Below are 24928 nucleotides of genomic sequence, written 5' to 3'. Positions count from 1 at the left end.
TCAATGGAAAAGGGTTCACCACCAATCACTGCCAAATCATCACTGCTTGCTGTGAGTGTGTCACTTTCACTGCCACAATCAAGAGTAGTACTTACAGTTTTGTCCAGCTCTGTTCTAATTTCAGGAGTGCTCAACCCCTTCTGCCTCGCCGTCGGCAGTTCCTTCACCGGTGTAGAGGTAGAAGGCACACTAGCACTAATCACTTTCGAGGAGGAAGCGAGCGACGATGAGTCGGGACGGAGCGCCATTCTCACGCACAGAGCTGGACAAATACTGACTGATGCGGGTCAGGGCAGGGGTGGGGGGGGCCCCCTCGGGGTTGGAGGAGGGAGGTGTGGGATGGCTGGCGTGAAAGAACTCGACAGCTACTCTTGCGTGAGACACTTTGCGCGCAGGAAAAACGCGCGGTGTTCAAAATATTCACGATCATTCCAAAATGACTCCCGCGGTTTGGTCCAGTTTTGTCAATGTCATTCTGGAATGACACCCGCGGTTAAAGGGTTAATCTACTATGGATTTTTTTTTTTTATCTATTTATAGCCAGACGCCTTGATTTCGGAAGGGGTAGCCACAAACAAACTGCTTCCATGTCACCTTGTCCTCCAGCATCAGTCAGTCCTCCCTCCCTCTCACACTATCCTCATTTATATACCTCTCTACCACATCCTTCCACCTCTTCCTTGGTCTCACCCTCTCACATTCCACCTCACTCACTCCTAGTCACTCTCTCATTCTCTCCGACAAGGAAAGCATCCCTGTATGTTGGTTGGTTTGTCTGTTAGCAGGATTACTCAAAACTAAAAGAGGTCTAGACTTGGATCAAATTTGGTGAGTAGATAGCCCATGTCCCGGGGAACAATCGATCAACTTTTGGGATTGATCCAGATTGTATTACAGATTCTGAATCCGGAAAACACTTTTTGTGAAACCCTAATCAATAATGAGAAAACTAAACCCATTTTGAAGTGTGGTTTGGAAATTACGTTGCCTTGTCGGAGAGATGCGCTCCACTGAGTTCCCCTCTACAGTAGTTCTCCTTTATCATCACATGGCCAAATCATCCCAGGTTACTTCTCCCAACACTTTCCAGCACATCCACATCAATACCACAACGCCTCTTTACTTCCTCATTTGTCTGTCTGTCCAACTCCAACTCCATATCAACACCACAACGCTCCGCTACCTTCTCATTTTCCAGTCAGTCTCTTCCTCGTAACTCCACATCCACATCAACACCATAATGCTCCTCGCTTCCCCATTCATCTGTCTCTCCACAAACTCCACATCCACATAAACACCACAACGGTCCTTCGCTTCATTTGTCTATCTGTCTCGTCACGCAACTCCACATCCACGTGAACAGCACACAGCTCCTTCACTTCCTCATTTGTTTGTCTCTCTCTCCACGTAACTCCACACTCCTCTCATATAACTTATTTCCACACCACTTTTCACACTAATAAAGACAATTTGGTTCAGCTGAAAGAACTGGTAGCAATAAGAGAATATGAACAATATTCTCACATACCTTTGTTTATCTCAGCAAGATGAAGCTATTCAAACACTATTGACACTGCCAAAATATACACACAGCTCCGGCGTCCTCCCCCTCTCATGCTTAGAGGGTGACTGATGGGATTCGAAGCTTCTATGGTTCATCGAGATCCGTTTCGAAACAAAAGACTCATTTTTATCAAGCTGAATAATATTTATCTGTAAAATCACTCTGGTTAGTACTTGGATGGGTGACCGCCTGGGAACACCAGATGCTGTTGGCATCCCTACGTGTCAAGTGGGGTTGGTGGAGGATTAGTGCCCCTCCCTGTAAAACAATTAACTCTAAGCCCTTGGCCACCCCGTTTGGGATACATGGCATCTGGCAATGAATGAAAGGATGAATGAAAATCACTCCACCTATACTTTTTTTACCTTAACTTGGCTTAAAACTGACTTTTTTCTCCCTTAAATGCCAAGCTGTAACAATGAACTAGAATATGATGCGTCACGAAGAAATGCCATTGAATGCATATAAGAGCCGTCTTTGTCATCTATTTACCTATCAATTTATCTATTTGTCATGGAGCTATGTGAATTAAATTACAAAAAGACGAAAATCTTGACCAAGTTAAAGTGAAGGGTAGGATTATGCTAACCTCATCTTCACCAAGCTTTACAACTGGATATTAAATTTTCAGCTTTGGTTTGGTGAGATTTCTTCAAGTTACTCATTTCCACCTCAAATTGATTATTAAATTCCAACCTCTTTACTCCAGTGTCATATATTTCTGGCAGCTTACAGCTTCCAGACGATTTTATTCAGGACAACCTCACAGTTGTGGAAGGGTTAATGAAGGTTTAGATGACGAATGAATGAATGTAAATCTTCAAGAGCAAGTTATCTGATGTCTGCTGATTTTGCCTAATTCAGAGTACCAAGCCTATCATGAAAATTATCCTTATACACTCAAACCTCGATTTAAGGGACCTCCATTTAAGGTATTTCAGATTTAAGGGACTCCATATTCTACCTGACAAACGGACAGGACCATTCAAAAAGTCCACTGCTTGAAACATTAATGTGTTTCTTTATACAGTACCTGTAAAATAATATTCATAATCATATAAATAAGTAAGATAAGTGAAACAATCATTGCATTTCATTATATGATTGTCTTTATATGTGGTAAATCAATGGACATTTTCAAGTAAGGGACAAGCTGATTCCCCATTTAGTCTATTACATAGAGGTTTGAGTGTATTACCAACTGCCTAGTTTGGGCATTACTGATATTTGCAATACCAGTACAGGAGTAATAGGATGACAAAGAATGAATGTTGAAAATTCGTCTATTCATCAACATTATACAGTGTGATCCTTAATAGACTGTGTGAAGACAAAGAGGGAGTAGCCAGTGCTGAGACTACACACACGCACAGTTCATATCCCATTTTTGGACTTGGGATGTTTCCCTGGCATTCTACATCTGATAAAAATTCATCCTAAACACAGAACTGCCAGTGAATGAGGTCTGTATATCACTTTTGAGCTTTCCTGAACCACTTGAGTTTGGTTAAGCCTTTAGGACTGTATTTTCTGTAGTCCATCTGGCCTACCTGTCTGTAGAACTTGTGCATTGCAGATCATGCAGCATATATTACCAGTAACCTTAATACATTTGTATAAAAACAGTGTCAGACACTATAATAAAAAAAGTGTACAATATATACACAGTACACTAATAACCAATATTCACTTCAAACTACTAACATCCACAAAATTCAGCTATGCATTCACATTCCATGTGGTAGTGTACCGAAAATTTTGAGATGATAACCAAAATAAAAAAATTAGCTTAAATTATTTCTTACAAAACTAAAATACACTATGTACCTATTAATTCACAGTAACAAAGGGAAATAATGAAGAAACAATTACATCATACGAATAATGTTGGTTGGATGGAAGCTCGGGAAGGAGCTTGTTCTTTATGTCTCCAATATTTTGGACTACCATCTCAAAGGATGGGGTATGTGTAATAAAAAATGTTGGAGAAATAGAACCTAGGCATTTTCCCGTGTTTCTCTCTAACTCATTTTATCCAACTGTAACTATGACATCTTAGAAACTGTGCTTCTTAAACCTTTCAATCCAATGATATATTTCTAATTTAATTCTAACCTTCAATGATTTTGTTCAGTTTTGGGACAGAAATCAAGCTGTGAATGGGTTAGTGGAGACTGTTTCTAACCCCGTCACTTCAAATGGCTTACCCAAATTAACAAAATCATTTGGAGGTAGCAAGATGAAACTGTAATAATGTCATCAGACTGAAGGGGTTGTGTCAGACTACAGCAGGTTCCAGACTGATGGAAACTGTAGTCAACCAAACTCAAGATGGCCAATAGGCAGCTCATTTAATCACAATGCAATGGCAGACACGCAGGCAGTGCGTCCCTTACAGTAACTGTACTCAGGAATGAGAGAATTAGCTTATATCAACACAGAATTGTTATCCTATCTAAACAATTTGTACTATACAGAATTTTATTTTCAAACAGCTGTGTTGACAAACAATGCAGTTATAAGAAACAGTAACAATTACAGTGCCTGTGACTGGAATAGAAATAATAGCCTTAAATCAGTTAGACCTGCTATCTTCACGAGAATAAAAAAATAAACAGCAGCTTACCGATTAAAGTTAACAACTATCCTTGCCACACACACACACAACTGCATAAAGAACACTACATGAACCACTGCAGTTTGCTTTCAATTGCTAATTAAATGTTTCTCAAGTTATGAATTAACCATCTCTTTTCATATACTTCTTTCAGAAAAATAAACTACTTTGTAATCTTAGAAGATCCTTGTAATAGATGTTACTATTATTGATTAATATCACTAAATATAACTAATATATTCCATCAGTAAGCTTGATTGGACATTCTACCTTAACAATGGCATATTTCACTTTTCTCAACATTTGTGATTCAAGACAGTCCATTCTGGGAGAAAGACTAGTATCAAGTACATTATATGACTTCAAAAAATTTTATTGCCTTTTAAGTTATGTTATTAAATTTAGATACACATTAAAAGGATGACAAAGTACTTTACCCATCCATCTTCCAAAGCAGACATATCCATTGCAGTATTATAAGTTATTGTGGATATAAAATGTGACAATTAAAGATTGCATATAAATAGCCCAGTCAAAGAAACGCCTACGCCACTAGAGATGCAGTAGTACAAATTGTACTTAAGTTTGTACTGAATCCCAAGGCTGACATGGCCCCCTCTTGCCATCACTTGCCGTGACAATGCTGACGTCTAGGGCCATATTCTAGTTGGCTTACAAGGCTTCATGACACCTTTTTCTTAGCAATGAAATTTGCATATCACACCTGAACAAGTGTGACCTCAGGGATAGGGGACTGAATAAGGAGGCTGCCAGATATATAGCAGCATGGAAAGCTACCACTGGGTGACCAAGGCCAATGCACACAAGCATGTTAGAGCCTTTACAATCGATGCGGTATGATACGAATAACACAGCCTGCCTCAATCACATACAAGAGGATACACTACTGAGGTATAATTACAAAATCAATTTCAAAGGAAGAGATGTTATGAGCTATCCAAAGCCACTCACAATATGACCCCTGAGTCTGAACACCTTGCACTGCCTGTTAACAATGGAATATAGATCTGACCTACCATTCAAAGATACCATTGCTGGCACTCCATGAGAAAGGTAATTCTTCTGCACTTAATTCGTATTCTCAGTTTATGTAACCAGAATTTGGTTTTACATCTTTGTTGGGATATAGTTATTCTTTTAAGTCTTTACCCTATATCGTTGACTTAGCCATGAGCAAAATTCACACCAACGTTCCACTCAACAAATTCATCCAAGCAAGAAAACAACACATTCTGCTCCATAACAAAAATAACATCCACAATATTTTGCATCCAACTCACACAAGATTCCAGGCTTACAATTTTATGCATTCTTACCACATTTTCTTCCTCTAAATTTGTTGCACTTCCACCCAGTACTTTGTTTCACTTCCACCCAGCACTTCACGATGCTTTTAAATGCTCCTGACACTTCCCCACTCTTGCCCATTTTATTAACTTATATCAACGTCCGAATCATCAAGCATATCTTCATCATCCTCATCCCCAAAGGAGGATGGGGAGGCAGATTCTGGCCGATGTTCATTCTGGAGCGAAACAAGGGAGGAATGTCGTGAAATAACTCCCAGGCCACCGCCACTCCCGCCGCCGCCGCCACCACCACCACCACCACCACCACCACCACCACCATTTACACTACTGGGGCCACCACTGCCTGTGCGTGTCATCCGGCCAACCTCAAGGTCCTCCTCAACAAAAGTTTCTGGGACAAGGATGTTCAAATCCTCTCGGAGGTTTAATTTGGGCTCATTATTTCCTTCTGCCAAATCTGCAAAGTAATAAAACACATACCTTTTTAGAACTGTCATGAACCAGACAGGGGGAGAAAAAAAATCAAATACATTATATGAAAATTTGGTTATGTTCTCTCAAATATCAGAAATTCTTTCAAACCAGTATAACCTCACTAAATTTAATGTCCAACTACAGTCAAGTCTCGTTATATGACCGTTCCTATTTATCTACTGCCAGATGTCTCAATCCCTTATACGGGGTGGCCACAAACAAATCGCCTCCACGTTACCGTCCCCCGCCATTTCACTGCCCTGCTCCTAATTCACACACCCCTCTCTCATATACCTCTCCACTCCATCCTTCCATCTCATCCTTGGCCTTCCCCTCCCTCTCTCCCCTTCCACCTCACTCACACACACACTCTCCTCGTCAGTCTCTCACTCTCCATCCTCTCCACATGGCCAAACCACCTCATTGTGTTTCTCATAACGCTTCCTATCACATCCACATCCACACCACAACACTCCTTCACATCCTCATTTGTCAGTGTCTCTCCATATGACTCCACAGGCTCCTCTCAAATAAGTCATTTCCACTGCTCTCACTCTTGACTTGTGTCCCTCCAACAACGTCCAAGCTTCACTTCCATACGTTACAGTTGGTATCACAAAACTGTCATGTAATAACTTTTTCACTTCCATGCTCATTTTCTTATCACTGCCATCAAGGAACCAGCAACCTTTCTTCCTTGTTATACCGTTTCGAGCACTTCACCCTCCAAACTTCCATTCTTACTCATCACACTACCGAAGCACTTAAACGTACTTACAATTTCCATTTCCTCATCATCCAACTTCACTGCACAGTCACTGGCTTCAACTCTCTCGAAGACCATAACTTTACTCTTCCCTACATTCACCTTTAGATTCCGTTTCTTACACACACTCCCAAACTCATCCACCAAGTCTTGCAGCTCCCCTTCATCTTCACTTAACAACACAGTATCATCTGCAAACAACAGTACAGGGAGTTTCCAAACACTGCCCTCTCTCATTAGGGCCACTCCAACATCCACTGCCCTACCTTGTATCTCTCTTATAACCCCATCCATATACAGATTGAACAACCATAGAGACATGACACATCCCTGTGATAAATCGTTACAATGATAACTCAGAATTTATACCCTCTTTCAGAATTAAAAACTAGTCGCAGTTTCACTTGAACGATAATTGCAACAGAAACCTCCAAGAATTTAGTGAGGACACAGTGATGCACACAAGCCAACAGTCAGCTGTCTGAGCCAATATGACTGACCAGTGTTTAAATTCGCTGTGAATGTCTGTCTTTCATTTCATTTTCTGCATAAAGACCATTAAAATACCTTTGTTATTGCCATACAACAATGCATATGCTTAACAAATAGTGCAGTGGGTGTGTGATATTAGGTGAAGAGATAACTTTTTGTGAAATACTGAAACTTGTGACTTGGAAATCATGCATTGCAAGCATGCTTCTGTTTACAAATAGTGCATTGGGTGTGTGATATTACGTGAAGTGATGATAACTTTTTGTGAAATACTGAAACTTGTGAGGAAATCATGCATTGCAAGCAGGCTTCTGGAGAGTACAATAAGAACACCGTAACAGAAGAATAAATGGTCACACAATCACTCATGCTTGGAAACTGCTTTTGCCGAATCTCAAGGTCACGGCAAATAATGATGGATGTCAACCCACAATTCATCCATGAGCATCATTTCTATGTCACATTTAAGTACCACCTCATTTACTCTGCAGTATTTTAGCTTACTGTTAACTCACTTTAATCTTGCTTCTCTCTCTCTCCTTTTTTTTCTTTTTAATGCGAGGAAGAAGGAACCAAAGGCTGAGCCCGCAGAACGTTCCTTCAAAAAAAAAAAAAAAAAGAGAGAGAGAGAGAGAGAGAGAGAGAGAGCCAAATTCAAGATCCATTCATTTCGAGATGCCTGGACACACTGCATCTGAAAAACTGGAGATCATTGGAAGTAGGAAATACAGTACAGACAAAGGGAGACAGTTCCAGAGTTGACCTGTCGCATAAATGAAGAACTGGGAGTAACGGTTAACTCTTGCATTAGAAAGTTGGACAGAAAAGGGATGAGAGTTTGTTAATAGACGGGTGCTACAAGCCCGTTGTAGAGGTGGAGGGATGCACAGCAATCAGTTCAGGGGAGCAGTGACCACTGAAGTAGCAACAGAAAAGAGATAAAGAAGTAACAGTGCGGCGAAGAGACAGAGGTCGAAGGGAGCCAGTAAGAGGAGGAGAGTTGATGAGACGCATAGCCTTTAACTCCACCCTATTGAGAAGAGCTGTATGTGGGGAGCCTCCCCACACATTAGAGTTGTACTCTAAACAGTGGCGAATAAAACCTGTGTATAAGGTCAACAACTATGCAGGGGTAAAGAAGGCACGGAGTCGGTTTAGCATACCCAGTCTCTTGGAAGCAGATTTTACAAGAGATGTAATATGATCTTTCCAAAATTAGTCCTGAATGAATGAAACCCCAAGCATGTTCAAGGATGATGCAGGAGTGAGCTGGATATTATTAAACATTAGTGGGTACTCCTGTGAAAGATTTTGACGGGTTGATAGGTGTAAAAACTGAGTCTTGATGCATTAAAAACATCATCATCATCATATCCAGACCTCCTTTCCCACCCAAGGGCAGGGTGAGGAGTAGTAATGTCCAGACAACACAAACTTGCCCAATCCAAATAGGCCACACTTCCATTCACTCATCATTCAAGCCCCTGGAATCCTCACTCCAACGGATACGCCAAAAACATTCACCACATTCTGCAGCTTCACACAGCGTATCCGACTGAGTCAATCCAGATGCTGCCATGCTCACAAGGGGTGCCAAAATCCCTGACCACACATTTCTCCTCACAAAATTCATCCAGCCAGCTCGATCTCTTGTCAGTTCCCTAGCCTCACCGACTTCCAAACCTCTCTTCTTCATACACTCATCCACCATATCTCTCCACCTTCTCCTTGGCCTACCTCGCCTCCTCCCTCCTTCAAATTCGCTTAGGTATACCTTTTTCACCACTCTATTGTTATCCATTCTTTCCACATGACCATACCATCTCAGGACACTCTCTTCGATTCTGGTGTCCACCGACTTCCTCACTCCACACCTTTCAAGAATCACATTATTTCGTATTCTATCCACCCTCTGTACTCCACATACATTCCTCAGCAGTCCTATCTCCACTGCTCGTACTCTTGACTTTTCATTTTCGTGCCACACCATAGTCTCACATCCACATGTTAGAGTTGGCTCTAACCCTCATATAAGCATTGTGCAGCCACAATACTCAAGTCTCTGTTTCTTATCAAGGCCTTCATTGTACCAGCCACTTTTCTTCCTTATGTCACTCTACTTTCAACTTCTATTACACATTTTCCTCTCTTTTCTATCACTGTACCCAAGTATTTGAACTCTCTCACCAATTACAGTCTCTCTCCATTCACTGTGACATCTCACTGGGAGTCACCTTCTCTCTCAATAACCATCACTTTGCTCTTTACATTTACTCTCAAGGCACGACTCCCACAGACATCTGCAAAACTCTGCACTAGCCTACCAAGTTCCTGTCCAGTACTTGCAAGCAGAACTGCATCATCAGCATGTAACAAATTTGAGATATTCCATCCATCACCATTCATTACTAGCGCCATCCCTCTCTCCATTACTCGTGTTTTTACTTCTCTCATCACCCCATCCATATATATATTGAACAACCAAGGGGACATCACACAACCCTGTCACACGCCCACACCGATCGTGAACCACTCACTTAGATGCCCATTAACCATTCCACATGTGTCGCTACCATCATAAAAACTCTTGACAGCACCTAACAGCATACCATCTACACCATACATGTGCAAAACTTTCCACAACCCCTCTCTGTCTACTCTGTCGTATGCTTTTCCAGATCCAAGAATGCCATAAATACCTTATGGTCCTTCTCACAAGCCTTCTCTGCTACCTGTCTCACTGCAAATACTTGATCCACACATCCTCTGCCACTCCTAAAGCCACCCTGTTCATCACTCACTAGGACTTCTGATATCTCTCTTACTTTCTCTATGATAATTCTTCCATATACCTTCCCTACCACACTCAATAAACTTATGCCACGATAATTCTTGCACTCACTTCACTCACCTTCATTTTTGTACAGGGATACAATCACAGCCTTTTTCCACTCTGCAGGCAGTTTCACTCATGCCTGCCTACTTACTTATCTCCAACAAGCACTTCATTCCACTCTCTCCACAACACTTACGCAACTCTGCAAACACACCATCAACCCCAGCTGCTTTCCCATTTTTCAGCCGTTTCAAAGCGCTCTTCACCTGTGCGAGTGTCACATCTCCTAGCACTGCATTCCTTCTCTGCACACCCCCAAAACCAATCATATTTACAGCCACTCTTCTCTCTCTATTCCCATTCATCAGGTTTTCAAAATATTCTTTCCATCTGGTCCTTACTTCATCTCCTTGGGTTAGTAACCTACCACCTGCATCCTTCACACCATCACATTTCTTTCCGCTTTCACTTCTACATTTCTGCACCTCTTTCCAGAATAACTTCCTATTTTCAGAGTAGTTCGCATTCATTTTTTTCCCAGATCATCATTTACCTCCTCCTTTTTCCTCTTCACTAGTCACATTACGTGCTTCATGCTCTCGATATACTCAGTTCTTATTTCAACTGAACCCCTATCCTGTAACCACTTTAGCCATTTCTTCCTCTTTTCCTTCACTGCTCTCTCAACCTCCTCATCCCACCATGCCATACCCTTCTCTTTTGCTGATACTCTTGCCACACCACACACCACTTTAGCATTCCTAACTAGCAACCCCTATATGCATTCCACAGGCTGTCCAGATCCAATTCATTCCAGTTCACTGATTCTAACTCGTCTTCTACTTTGGTCCTGTAATCATCTGACATTTCTTTGATCCTCGGCTTCTCAACTTTCAGTCTTTCTCCCTGACTGCTCCTCTCTCTCTTGATCCACCTCACTCCTCTCAGCTTGATCTTGCATACCACAATCATATGATCTGACAGACCTCCACATCGTCCTCTCACAGCCCTCGTATCAGCAACCATTCCCATCATCGACCTCTCTACGAGCACATAATCAGGCTTCTTTCCACACGATCTCCGTTCTCTCTATACCACGTATATTTATGTGCATCTTTGTGTTTGAAATAAGAATTACAAAAGCACAATCTCCTCTCCTGACGCATATCCTTTAGTCGATTCCCATTATCATTTTCTCCTGGTACTCCATAACAACCCATTATGTCACCCTCAGGACCAGTGCCTTCTCTGCCGTTCATATCCCCCATCATGATCACGTTATAGCTCCTGGGCATTTCTCCCACTACTTCATCCAGCTCATCCCAAAACCTGTCTTTCTCTCTTTCACTCCTGTCCTCACATGGTGCATACGCTACAATCACTGCCACTTTCACCTTCTCAAACTTGAACTTGACATACACACACCTCGAGCTGACACATTTGTAGTCTCTCATTCCACTCTGCCACACCTCATTCATCAACAAAGCAACTCCTTCCTTACATCTTCCTCTCCCACTCATTTCCGATCTCACACATTTCACACCCTCCCACTCCTCCACTTCGCACCCTTTCATCTCGTTTCACACAACGCCATCACAGCATATCTTGCACTCTTGAACACATTCACCACTTCCACCCTCTTGCTCTCCTCATTCACACCTCTCACATTCCACATGGCTATGTGAGAGTGCCCATTTGGTTGGGGCCCTCAGGAGATTTTAGGCCCTTCGAGGCTCTCTGAAACAACTGCCATGATTAAGTGATTTTGGATAGGGGAATCTGGGGAACACTTAACCCTACCAGAAACCCTGGTTACATGGTTACCACCCAGCACAGTAAATGGTTTCCTGGATACAGGAAACCATTTGGCTTGTCACCCAGTGTAGAGCTCATATGGCATCACTCTACATTGAGTGAGTGGATGATGGGCACCCCCACATACCACAAGATTATTTTTACCTCAGTCAGAGATATGAGCCAAGTCAGACATTAGGTGTGCCATAGTCTCTGCCCTTGTTTGCTGAAGTAATGCGGAGATGGACGTTGCGGAAACCAAATGGAAAGGTGAAGGGTGGAGTCATCAGCGTACGAGCGGATAGGGTTAGATGTACTGCTTGATGAATAAAAGGAACAGAGTTGGTGATAGGACAAAGCCCTGAGGAACACCACTGTTGACAGATCTAGGAGAAGAACGATGGCCGTCTACAACAGCGGCTATAGAACGACCAGAAAGATGAAGGCACAGATAGAAGGATAGAAACCATCACAGGGCAGTTTGGAAATTAAAGATGTATGCCAGACTCAATCGAAAGCCTTTGAGATGTCAAGTGCAATGGCAAAGCTTTCGCCAAAGTCCCAAAAGGAGGATGACCAGGAGTCTGTAAGGTAGGTGAGAAGATCGCCAGTGGAGCATCCCTCACGGAACCCATACTGACAATCAGAAAGAAGATTGTGATAGGAAAGATGCTTTAAAATTTTTCTATTAAGAATTGACTTGAAAACTTTTGAGATACAGGATGTTAAAGCAATTGGACGATAGTTGGAGGGTTGGGAATGGTCACCCTTCTTTGGGACTGGCTGAATGAGGGCAAACTTCCAGCAAGAAGGAAAGGTATAAGTTGAAAGACAAAGGCAAAAGAGTTTACCTAGGCAGGATGTAAGCACAGAATTACAGTTCTTGAGGACAAAAGGAGGGACTCCATCAGGCCCATATGCCTTGTTAGTATTAAGGCCAGTGATGGCAGAAAATACATCAGCTAAAGAAATTTTAATGTCAGCCATAAGGAAGTCAGAGGGGGGAAGTGATGGAGGAACAGCACCAGAATTATCTAAGGTGGAATTGGGGGAAGGTTTATATCCAAGGGATGGTTGGGGTTATTGCTCATGTAATGCCACTCAAGGATGAGTGAGGCCGGTCACTCTCATCTTTAATGTCAGGACCAAATTGCCTAGCCCCAGGCTTCTATGCTCCTCATGGGGCAACGTAGAATTGGATGATGGATGGATGGATGGAATTGGAGGAGAAAGTCTGAGCGAAGAGATCTGCTTTATCAGTAGAAGAAACAACTACAGAGCCATCAGAGTAGAAAAGAAGAGGGAAGGATGATGAGGTCAAGTTATTGCTTAACTACTGGTATATTTCATATGCTTCTTGCCAGTTCTGTGCTCCCATTTTTGTTTATTCTTTTCTGGCAATGGTTTCAGTTGCTCAGGTGGGTCTCCCCACCCTAGCCACTCTGCCTACCACATCCAGGATTCACAAACTTCACAATGGCCAGTGGCCATATTATGGTCATGGGACATTGCTACTCCTCACCCTGCCCTAGGGTGGGAAAGGAGGTCCGGATGATGATAATGAAAAGCCCATCCAAACATCCATTCACCATCCAATCCTATGTCACCCCACAAGGAGTGTAAAAACCTGGAACTAGGCAAGTTCCGGACTCCAAAAAAGGCACTGTCTATGCAATCATGTGCTCACGTAGTGCGGCCCAGTAACACATGATGTAGCTGTGAGTGTTTCAAAGTGCAGCCTACAAGTGAAAACTGCCTGGCACAGCAAACATCCACCACTCAAACCCGAAAAATTTAAACTAAAACATGCTAACACTGATATTGTGTAGTGATTATATGTGTGTGCAAAACGTAATTTTTATCAATTTTATCACATGAAACTTAAGGAACTAATATATATTTATTTTATTTTTAACTTACATCATGTAAGCTAAACAATATCATACAAAAGAAATACACATATATACATACCTAAAACATAACCTTCCAAGGCTTTTGGTACAAGAGACTTGGCCCTCTCAAGATCCACAGGTGAACACTGAGCTTTGTCAAGTCCTGCATAAAATCATTCACATTACTTGATGGTATCAAGAAGTTACCACATGTAATCTGACATGCCTAAAATACTAATGTGTCAAACAAATCACATTCTATGGTCAAAGTAAAATGTCAAATAAGAATTATATTCTAGGCAAAATGGCCAACTGACCTAAAGCCATGCCCATTCGTTTCAAAACTTCAATGTCATCATGGATTTCAAATCTATCTTCGAAGTCGAAAAGATATTCGGTTCTGCAAGGAAAAATGGGCTGTGGTTAAAATCAGCAAACACACAATCAGATAAAGACTAACTACAGAAGAGGTTCCCCTATTAAAATAACAGGATACCCCAAGATTTCATTTTCAAAGAATAATGTACTGATGAAGGGAAAGACCAGGTTTGGTGATAAAGACTGACTGAAATATCTCAGGGTCATCAAATATATGGCTTTATCATGCAAAGCTTTTATTTATAAGTCAGATGTCAAACTATCTATCTATCTATATACCTAGGATGCTTCCTCCAAAAAAAGTGGGGTAACCAAGACAGGATGACACACTCCCAATTTACTCATCCACATACACATATTTACTCGTATCTTAGCCCCAAGGGGAGAAGGGACAGATCCTCACTGCACCACACCAGACAAGGGTCAACTGCACAGTGCAATCAGGGACATCTGCAGCATGGCCCAACAGCAAAGCTGGTTTACCCCAACATCTTAATGGCTCCATCCCCTTACCTGCACCTGACCTGATCTGCTGATCAAACCAAATGTACAAGAATATCCCCTCAGGGCCACGTCACCATTTATTCATTCACAATTTCTTTCCCGTCATCCCTATCACGCGCAGCCACTCTTCCTTGCTCTACAGACATCCCTCTCGCATCTAACGCTCTCTTCACACTATCCATCCATCCTGTTTATGGTCTCCTTCCTTCCCTCACATCCGATGCAGTTATCTTTTTCACCAATCGCTCTTCATCCATTCTCTCCATATGCCCAAACCATCACAACACTCTCTGCTCAACTCAATCAGCCATCTCTCGCATAACTCCAGTTCCACTTCACACTTCATCATTTCTCACTCGATCCATATGCATCACTCCACACATACTCCTCAGACACCTCATCTCCATTACATTCAAACTCTTCCTATCTGCTACATCTATAATCCATGTTTCTGGCCCATATAGCTAATGCAGTTGGTACCACTACACCCTCATACAGCCTTCTCTTTACATCCATTCTACACAAACAACATCTAAACACTTTTTTCATTCCTCCCAGCACCTTTCCTACTTCAATCATTCTAAACTTCACCTCTACATCTATTCTTCCATCCACAGCAACATGTGACCCTAAATACTTAAAAACACTCAACCTCCTCAAGCAACTCCCCATTCAAAACCACATCCTCCTACCATCTACCAACCTCATACACTTCATCACTTTACTTTTATTCTCATTTACTCTCAATTTCCTCCTTTCACACACCCTTCCAAACTCCTCTAGCAACTGTGTGTGTGTGTGTGTGTGTGTGTGTGTGTGTGTGTGTGTGTGTGAAACTCTGGGCAAAGGCTTCACAGCCTGCTCCCAAGGCCCACGTGTGTGTGTGTGTGTGTGTGTGTGTGTGTGTGTGTGTGTGTGTGTGTGTGTGTGTGTGTGTGTGTGTGAAACTCTGGGCAAAGGCTTCACAGCCTGCTCCCAAGGCCCAGTAGTCCTCCTACATACCATACACCTCTACATGTCACCACTTCGGCATTAACACCCACTGTCCATATTGAATACATGCTAGGGCTGTCTCATACAGGACTGGAGTATTGGTATTAGCGGGGGTATTTTTACATGTCGGTGGGTCTTCTGGTAGATAAGTAACGTCTGGTTTTACTAAATTTAAATCCTTAAACTGTGCCATGCCCCAGTGGGGATTTGAACCTGGGTCTGGTAGAACTGCAGGGCACCTCTCTACCGACTGAGCTACTGCCTCTGTTTCAATCTCTCCTCCGAATAAGCCACCAGTGCCATACCATCAGCAAACAGCAGCTGATTCAGATTCCACTCTCTACCATCAGCATTCACAACTCAAACCTCCACCTAACACTCTTGCATTCACCTCCCTTACAACACCATCCATATAAATATTACACAACCAAGGTGACATCACACATCCCTGCCGCAGCCCCACTCTCACGGGAAACTAATCACACACGGTATTTCCCACTCTTACACACGCTCTACTATTTACACAAAAACTTTTCACTCCTTTTAGCCCCTAAAATCCGTTCATCATCAATCGATGTGTTACAGACTAGGTACGTTCAGTCCGGTCCACCTCGATTTAGATGATAACACAAAAAGCTGCAAAGAGGTTGCCACTGCCTGTTTGATGACGTAGATAGAAGCTAGCACCTGGGAACAACAATATCTGGTGGTGTCTGGTATGACTGGTTGCCTCCAGTGTGGTTAAAGGGCCCTCCCCCCCCTTTGGCCATCTCTCCACCTCCCTCTCTCCCAAAGGATCCTCCTCTCACTGTCTCCTCGCTCCCAAATCTCCCCCATACCCCCACCATACCACTGTGGGGCTGTGTAGCAGGCATATTCCCTCCCTACTAAGGCCCTCCACCCCCCTCCACCTCCTAGGGCCCCCCCACACCCACTCCACCTCCCTCTGCCCTACTGGTTCCTCATCTGACTGTCACCTCCCACCGAAATCAAGCAAGCCATACATCACGCCATTGCGTCATTGACTTACAAGCTATTACCTTCAACCTGTCTTATGCAATGGAATATATATCTGTTATTAGCTATTTATGTCAGGTTATTAGCCAAAGAATAATAATTTTTTTGTATAATTTACCCATTTTCCATAATTTTCGATGGGAAACTTTTGTGATTGTATAGTACCTGCCACTTACGATTTTTTAAAATTATTTCTGCTGTACAACCGTTTGTGCACATCAGTACAGGTTTTTTAGCGTTTTATAAAACACATACGTGTATTTTATTGCACTATTTACATGCAGAACCTAATATTTTTACACAACAAGCAATTTACTTTTTGTTCAGTTATTTCACTTATTTAGAATATCATAATGTTTTTTCTTTATTTACACACTTCAATATAAGTACAGTATAGTTATCTGTCTTATCAAATGATTTACTTATACGGTGAATCAGTATACTGTATTTTTAAACAGCATGCAAAGGTAATTTTTTCCCCTTTTTATGCACACATACATCTTGTTTCATGCCTGGGCACATGTTTCATACTGATTTGGGTGATTTTTTTTTAAGGATATGTGGCAAAAAATAGGTACTGCATATGCCAAAATTTTTCTGTTTTCGTTTAGATGCGATGGGTAACTATTATAAGAAAATGACGGTCAATTAAGCAGTAACCATTAAGCCTATGTGACTGAGATTGGCATTTTCAAGTATGGAAATTCAAATTCTTCAAGTTGGTATGGGAAAATTTTACTTTGGTGAAAGCTGACAAATGAATGCCTTTTAGCAGCTGGGGTGACAGTCTGGCCTGGAGATTAGCGGACTCTAGGGGTTAACAACCTACAACCTAGTCCAAACAGTATCAAAACAGTCCACAAAACCTCCCTATCAATTCTATCACATGCTTTCTCTAAATCCATGAATGGCCAAAATTCATCCTTCCTTTTGCCACATACTCTTCACACACCTATCTCACATCAAACACCTGATCCATGCATCCTCTCCCTCTTCTAATACCACACTGCTCATCACCAATCACTCCCTCTGTACCCTCTCTAACTCTCTTAATCAACATTCTACCATACAACTTACCTACAACACTCAATTGACTTATACCCCTAAAACTAGTACATTCAAAATCGGCACCATAACACTCATAAAACGCACATTCAGCAATCTTACTAACCACTCAACAATAGTAGCTCCATTACCTTTCAAACATTCCACAGCACACCCATCCATACCTGCAGCTTTCCCTGCTTTCATCTCCTTTACTGCCTCCTGCACTTCCTCCATCATGATCAAAGAATCATTAACTCTCCCAACACATTTATTCCCTGCACCTTCCATCTGCCACAATCTCAGCCTCCCTTTCCTCCTCTACATTAAGTGATCTTTCAAAATACTCTGCTCCTCTCTTCCATACTGCATCCACCTTAATTAACATCCTTCCATCCTCTGCTTTTACTCATGCTTCCTTCCCAGACTCTCCCTTTCGCATCCTCTTCACTTCCTTCCAAAACATTTTCTTATTCTGTTGAAAATTCTCAGTCAACCGCCTACCTCACCTTTCATCGCCTGCCACTTTAGCATCATGCACAGCCCTTCTTGCCCTATTCCTCTTATCCTTATACCTCTCATACGACAGCCACACTTCATATGCACATCTCTTCTCAGCTACAGCCACATTTACTTCCTTGCACCACCATTCACTTCCCATTCTTACACCACCATCCACTCATCACATGCCACACACCTCTTCCGCATACCCCACCACTGTCAAACTGCTATATTTAATTACACATTAATATTCCTAAGTTATCAGAGGAGTGAAGAGGCTGGAATTAGCTAAACTGCTGAAATAAAATAATCATACTGAGAAGTAGATGCAAGCCTTATATGAGCAAATAATAGCTCCTTAGTAACTAATAATACAGCATTATTAAAAACTACATAATTATCCGACAAACAGGATGCAATGAATGCATGCATCAAAAGAAGAAAATTTCAATTTTTAAAACTTTCTGCATCAGTGTTGTCAGTTCTGTATTGCTGATACTATCATACTTCCTCGTCCACAACCAGTCCAAAAGTGACAACCCTCAATGGTACCTTTAAGCCTAAGATCTGTTTTCATTTTACAGCATAACAACCTACTCTAATCAAAGTCATCCAAAACCAGAAATATATCAGTTCCCTTTCCTTCATAATTTGCAATACACTGCTACTCGTTTTCATTTTTAAAGGCTCCAACATGCTTGCATGTGTCGGCCTTGGTCACCTAATGGCGGCTCTCCACGCTGCACGATCCATTGCAGCCTCCCTGTTCAGTCCCTTAACCCTAAGGTCACACTTAATGACCTCGTCCCATGTCTTTCTCGGTCTACCCCTCATAACCCCACCCCCAATATGAACACTTCTCACCTTCCCCACCCAATTATCATCCCCCATCCTCTCCACATGTCCAAACCACCTCAATCTACCTCTCCTCATCACAACACCAATACACTCCAGTCCCATCCTACCTCTCAACTCTTCCATTGTAAACCCAGCCCCTCCAGGCCTTGGACGCAGGGACGCACTGCACATCCACCTAATCATTGTCATTTCTGTACGTCTGAGCCGGCGAATGTCTTCCTCCTTCACTGCCCAGGTCTCTCTGCCATACAGCATTACACTCCTAACACATGCTGCATACAAAGACCCCTTAGCACGTAGGGAGAGCCCTCTCAATGTCAGGAGAGGCAAGAGCTCCCTGAACTTCTTCCAACCACTTCTCACCCTAGCTACAGAGCTAGCTCCAGCCCCACCTCCAGCACACAACATGTCTCCCAAATAACAAAACTCTTCCACACACTCAAGAGATTCACCAGCAAGTTCAATCCTTTCACGTCTGACAATCTCCACCTGCTCACCCCGGCACGCCGTACACATAAAATCAGCATTATCTCGCAGTCTACCTCTGATACCACTACATCTCTTATGCACCCATTTATCACACACACCGCACAAGATGGAATTACTTCCCACGCCCTTGTGGCAAACTGCACATGGCCACTCTCCCTCGTCTCTCACAGTACCGCCACCAACCCTAGATATCATCACTTTTGTTTTATCTGCATTTACCCTTAAACCCTTTTGCCCCATACCATCTCTCCACTTCCTAAACCTTTCCTCTGCCTCCCTTTCATTCTCTGCAATCAACACCAAATCATCAGCATACAACAACTCCCACGGGAGTCCGTTTCTAAAGTCACGTGAAAGGGCTTCTCAGTGACAATAATTGCCACCACTACCACTAACATGTGCACCTTATTTTTAACTACGGTAATCCACTACTTTTCAAATGCCTAGATTTATTTGCCCCTGGATGTCACACCCACATAATGAACTTTGCATCAGCTATGGGGATAGGATAGTTTAGTCAGTAAAGGCAAAAACAACAGTATTATACCACTTGTTACTCTAACTTGGCCCACATTTTTGTCCTTTTCATGTAACTGCAAGGCAGAAAGAAACAATGCTATTGTTCAGCACACTTTCTGTAGCTCTTCTTTGTGACTTCCATCATAAACTAGTGTCAATCTATTCTTATTGCTCAGAATTCAAGATGGCAAGAAAGGAATTTTAGGCCCAATTAGAGCAGAAAGTGTATAGTGGGGAATCAAGAGTTGGTGGTGGTGGGGGGGGGGGGGGATACTTATTTCCAACAAATCTCAGAACAGTTTCACCTGGAATGGATATGGAGTAATAAACTGCCAGCCTATGAAGCAGAAGTACATAACTTTTTTTTTTTCCCCTTCAACATCACTGACTACTCTACAGTTCTGTATCTAAATAATATAATATTGCAGTGCACTACCAACTTACCAAAAACAAACAACTTACTTGTCATTAGATATTGAACACTCAATAACTGTCTTTTTGTTAGTGTTGACAATGATGAAGGGAAGCTGGATGGCAGAGTTTGGAGATGGAGCCCCATGGATTCTCTCTTCAGTTCGGTTACGCTCCACAAGGTTTTTGAATGCAATTTGCTGGAGAATAAATATAAAAAATATATTACTAAAATTGAAGACAAAACAAATCAGAGCATATCACCATCACCCTACCCCTGTTTTTGTTGCTGTGGCCCCAGTGCTTATCTGAAATATGAACAAATGGACTGCAGGCTAAGTTGCCCCTTTTCCTGAAAGCCACCACCCTCCTTTATGGAGGCAGGGAAGCCATCGAGAGATGTTTGTATAATCCGGCAGTGAAGCCATTTGGTTACGAGTATATAAATGTCACCACAGGAATGTATCCTTTTTGAGTATCATCAGCCACATTATAGACAACATAACATAACAGACATACTGTACTTTTATCTCCCTAACCATACATAACAATGAATCGTAAGACAAATAATAAACACATAACATTTTAACTTCTTAAAACATGCCAAATCTTGGCCATTAATGATACCGGTAGATGAAACGCACAATGCCCAGTACCATTACAATGTAAAATTCTGGTCATTACCCAAATAATGTAACACTGCAGTTACACTTCAAATTATGCAAAAACTCACCATTAGTCAACTACTGGCCAGACTAACCAACATAATCAATGTGGCATTATAAATATACCTGCTTTAATACATGATACTGAATTTAACTAACTAGTAGTTAAGTACCATCCCTAATATATATCATGATCAAAACCATATTCCATCAAATAAGGTATGCATGTCCAAGTTCTGACTATGCTAACCACATACATATGTAGTACAGGATATGGTAGTGACTCATACAATGCACACTAAAAAAATGTCATGCTTTTCTAGATTTAAAGACAGTATTCAATCAAGTATATCTTAATTCATCTTGGAAACCTATGTGCTGAAAGTTCTCTGGCTTAAGTGAACAATGCCTTTTGGCCACTACCTCCTACAATGTTAAATATTCGTTCTGAAGTTATATTCGAAGCTGGGCATCATTTACATACACACACACTAGTAGTTCATACACAATGGACCATACATACATACCATCAGACATTCACACTCTCTTTGATTTGCTACTGTACCTTTCCTTTTCATATGAGTGCATTGCCACAAGCCTTGTATAGGTAGTAATGAAGACGCATATATAAGACCTTTTTGTAATGCTTTTCTGTCAACTGAAGGATTGTTTCACTGCTGCCTCTCCAAAAATTCAGGGGGCTTTCCCTGTCTTAAAGGATCCTTTTATACAGCATGTGTTAGGAGACCAATGCTGTATGCCGGTGAGACCTAGGCGGCACAGGAAGAGGATATTCGTAATCTCAAACATACAGAAATGATAATGATTAGATGGATGTGTAGTGAGTAGTTGAATACAAGGACTGAAGAGGCTAGGAGTGCGACTGAAAAACTGAAAGAAAGGATGGAACTGAAATGTATTGGTGTTGTGATGAGGACACATTCTCAGGATACTTCACCTATGCCTAACAAAAGCCATCGAGATAATGTGGATGCAAGACTAAAATGTGGAATACTTTCACTCTGATTCCATGTCAAATGGTCATGCATAATAAAGTCTGAACCATCAGATATTAATTGAGTGGTTGGCAATAGGCTACTGTATCTTAGTTTTTTTTACAAAATGGAATTGTCACACAAAATAAAGAGTACTGGTGGTGGGTGTAACTAAAGGGTCAGACTCACCAATCCCAGTCCATTCACCAGCACATCACACTGAGATCCATCATCACCCATACACTAATGAAAGATAACCATCCATCCTACCCCAATTTCCCATCCCCATAGTAGCTAAAGCAAACCAATACATGACTCTTACCTATCCCTATCTTTTGAGATATGGATCTGATAAAATATGAAGATAGAGGTACAATCTCCTCCTCTGCTTACAAAACAAGGGCAATGGGGAAGGGGTAGGGGGGGGGGGAAATAAGCTTCCCAATATTAGTTACACAGTAATAGTCACTAAGTACTCACTGCAAAACTAGGATACGTGAAAGCAAAATATTACTAAGTGAGACACTTGTGGTTTAAAAAAAAAAAAAAAGAAAAAAAAAGGGGGGGGGGCTAAAATTACAAAAAAAAACATTCATTCCTAATTTCAAAAACTTTTTAATAAACTGAGTCGCTTTTTGTGAAAAACAGGTTTTACATCAGCAGCTGCTTCATAATGAACAACTTACAGATGGAACTATGATACCTGTACCATATGTTATACTTGGGCTAAAATCTCATTCACTCACACTCACTCACTCACTCTTTCTCTCTCTCTCACACACACACACAAACTCACTCCTGAATTTAAATACAACTTACATTAAATCACGTGCAACTGTGTGTGAAGAATAGGTGTTAAATCATCAGCAACTTAATACTGAACACCTTACAGATGGAATTACCGTAGGATAGCTGTATGTTCATGCTTTGGCAAGTCATGAAATAAATACCACCTACCACTATGTAATGAAAAAAGAGAATATACATACTCGTTGTAAACATGAAAACAACTCACCTGTATTATAAGATCTTGTAGCTGCTGTGTCTTTAGTTTAATTCTTTCATAGCGTTTCTGACGTTCTTGCTCCAACTTACGACATTCTTGAGCTGAATTAGTGGGCAGTCCTAACCACCGAATCTCTTTTTTCTCCTTACTGATGATATTCATGGCCATGAGAACATTCAGTGCATCGTAGACTCTGCGGCGGATGTTCTTCTGGTCATACTGCAAAGGTAATGTCTCATCAAAATATACTGTACAGGTAATCCTCAAAATAAATAAGGAAGGTTTTCTGAAATATCACAGCTCTCCTTATACAGTGTACTGTAAATTGGAGGAACTGGCAAGTTACCTTTAAAAGCATAGCCTAGTCAGTTTATATTCGTCTGAGGGAGCTGGGCCACTTGTACAAGTAGAATACAAGTTGTGGTTGCATGAAATTCAATGAACCTTAGTTATGAGAAAGAAATAAGTCTACTTGGTTACTTGTCAAACTTGTCCTCTAATCTGACTACACCTAGCCATCAACTCACTGAAAGGGGTATGGATTTGTCAAATGAAAGCAAAATGGCTATAGTCAAGGAATCTTGACATGCAATTTTAATGTAATTTACTGTGGATTTCAAAGCAACAAAAAAGAATAACAAAAATTACTTATAATGAGGAATTACTGTATTTCTTACTTTCTTTTCCCAATGGACCAGATGGAAAGAATACTTTGAAAGTATGATGAACGGGAATGGAGACAGAAGTGCAACTGTAAACATGATTGGTTTTGGGGGTGTACAGAGAAGGAATGCAGTGCCAGGAAACATGACACTCGCAGAGGTGTAGAATGCTGTGGAGTGGCTGGAAAATGGGCAAGCAGTTGGGGTTGATGAGGTGTATGCAGAGATGATTAAGTCTTGTGGAGTGAGTTGAGTGAAGTGCTTCTTGGAGATACGTAAGAGGGCATGGATGAGTGAAACTTTGCCAGTAGTGTGGAAAAAGGCTGTGACTGTACAGTACCTCCGTACAAAAATAAAGGTGAGCAAGTGAGTCCAAGAATCGTCGTGGCATAAGTCTGTTGAGTGTTGTAGGGAAGGTAAATGGAAGAATTCTTATAGAGAAAGTAAAAGAGATGTCAGAAGGCCTAGTCAGTGAACAGGGTGGCTTTAGGAGTGGCAGTGGATGTGTGAATCAAATATCTGCAGAGACAGATGGTGGAGTAGGCTTGTGAGAAAGACTAAAAGGTGTTTATGGCATTTATGGATCTGGAAAAAGAATACAACAAAGTAAACAGAGAAGGACTGTGGAAGGTTTTGCGCACATACGATGTAGACGGTATGCTGCTAGGTGCCGTCAAGTGCTTTTATGATGGCAGTGAGGCATGTGTAAGGGTAAATGAGCATCTTAGTGAGTGGTTCACGATCAATGTGGATGCACAACAAGGTTGTGTGATGTCCCCATGGTTGTTCCATATATATATATATATATACTGGGTGATGAGAGAAGTAAAAATATTCGTGATGGAGAGAGGGATGACATTGGTAATGGATGGAAAATCTCAAACTTGAAGTATGCTGATGATGCTGTGCTACTTGCAAATACCAGACAAGAACTTGGTAGACTAGTGCAGAGTTTTGTAGATGTCTGTGAGCGTCGTGCCTTAAAAGTAAATATAGAAAAGAGTAAAGTGATGGTTATTAAGAGAGAAGGTGACTCTTAGGGTGACGTTGCAGCAAATGGAGACCATAATTGGTGAGTTCAAATACTAGGGTACACTGACAGAAGAGAGGAAAATGTGCA

The 24928-nt window shown here is 41.6% G+C and overlaps 1 protein-coding gene across 1 annotated transcript in view; it reads right to left on the bottom strand.

Annotated features, from left to right (window-relative positions):
* Positions 1–2835: 2835 nt before the first annotated feature.
* Dp (transcription factor Dp) overlaps positions 2836–24928 on the bottom strand; it is a 52102-nt gene continuing 30009 nt past the window's right edge. The window contains exons 7-11 of the mRNA XM_080267349.1: positions 23156–23365; positions 20532–20680; positions 14084–14166; positions 13846–13929; positions 2836–5969 (exon numbers count right to left, since the gene is read on the bottom strand). Coding sequence (XP_080123475.1) covers positions 5635–5969; positions 13846–13929; positions 14084–14166; positions 20532–20680; positions 23156–23365 — 861 coding nt within the window. The 3' untranslated portion in view covers positions 2836–5634. The remainder of the gene's footprint in view (positions 5970–13845; positions 13930–14083; positions 14167–20531; positions 20681–23155; positions 23366–24928) is intronic.

This window comes from Coenobita brevimanus, chromosome 23 (genome assembly GCF_032717465.1).
Source record: "Coenobita brevimanus isolate Jiangsu-jjx chromosome 23, ASM3271746v2, whole genome shotgun sequence".
Classification (NCBI taxonomy): Eukaryota; Metazoa; Arthropoda; class Malacostraca; order Decapoda; family Coenobitidae; genus Coenobita; species Coenobita brevimanus.
Note: the sequence above shows the minus strand (reverse complement) of the source record. Positions and strands in the feature narration are given on the sequence as shown.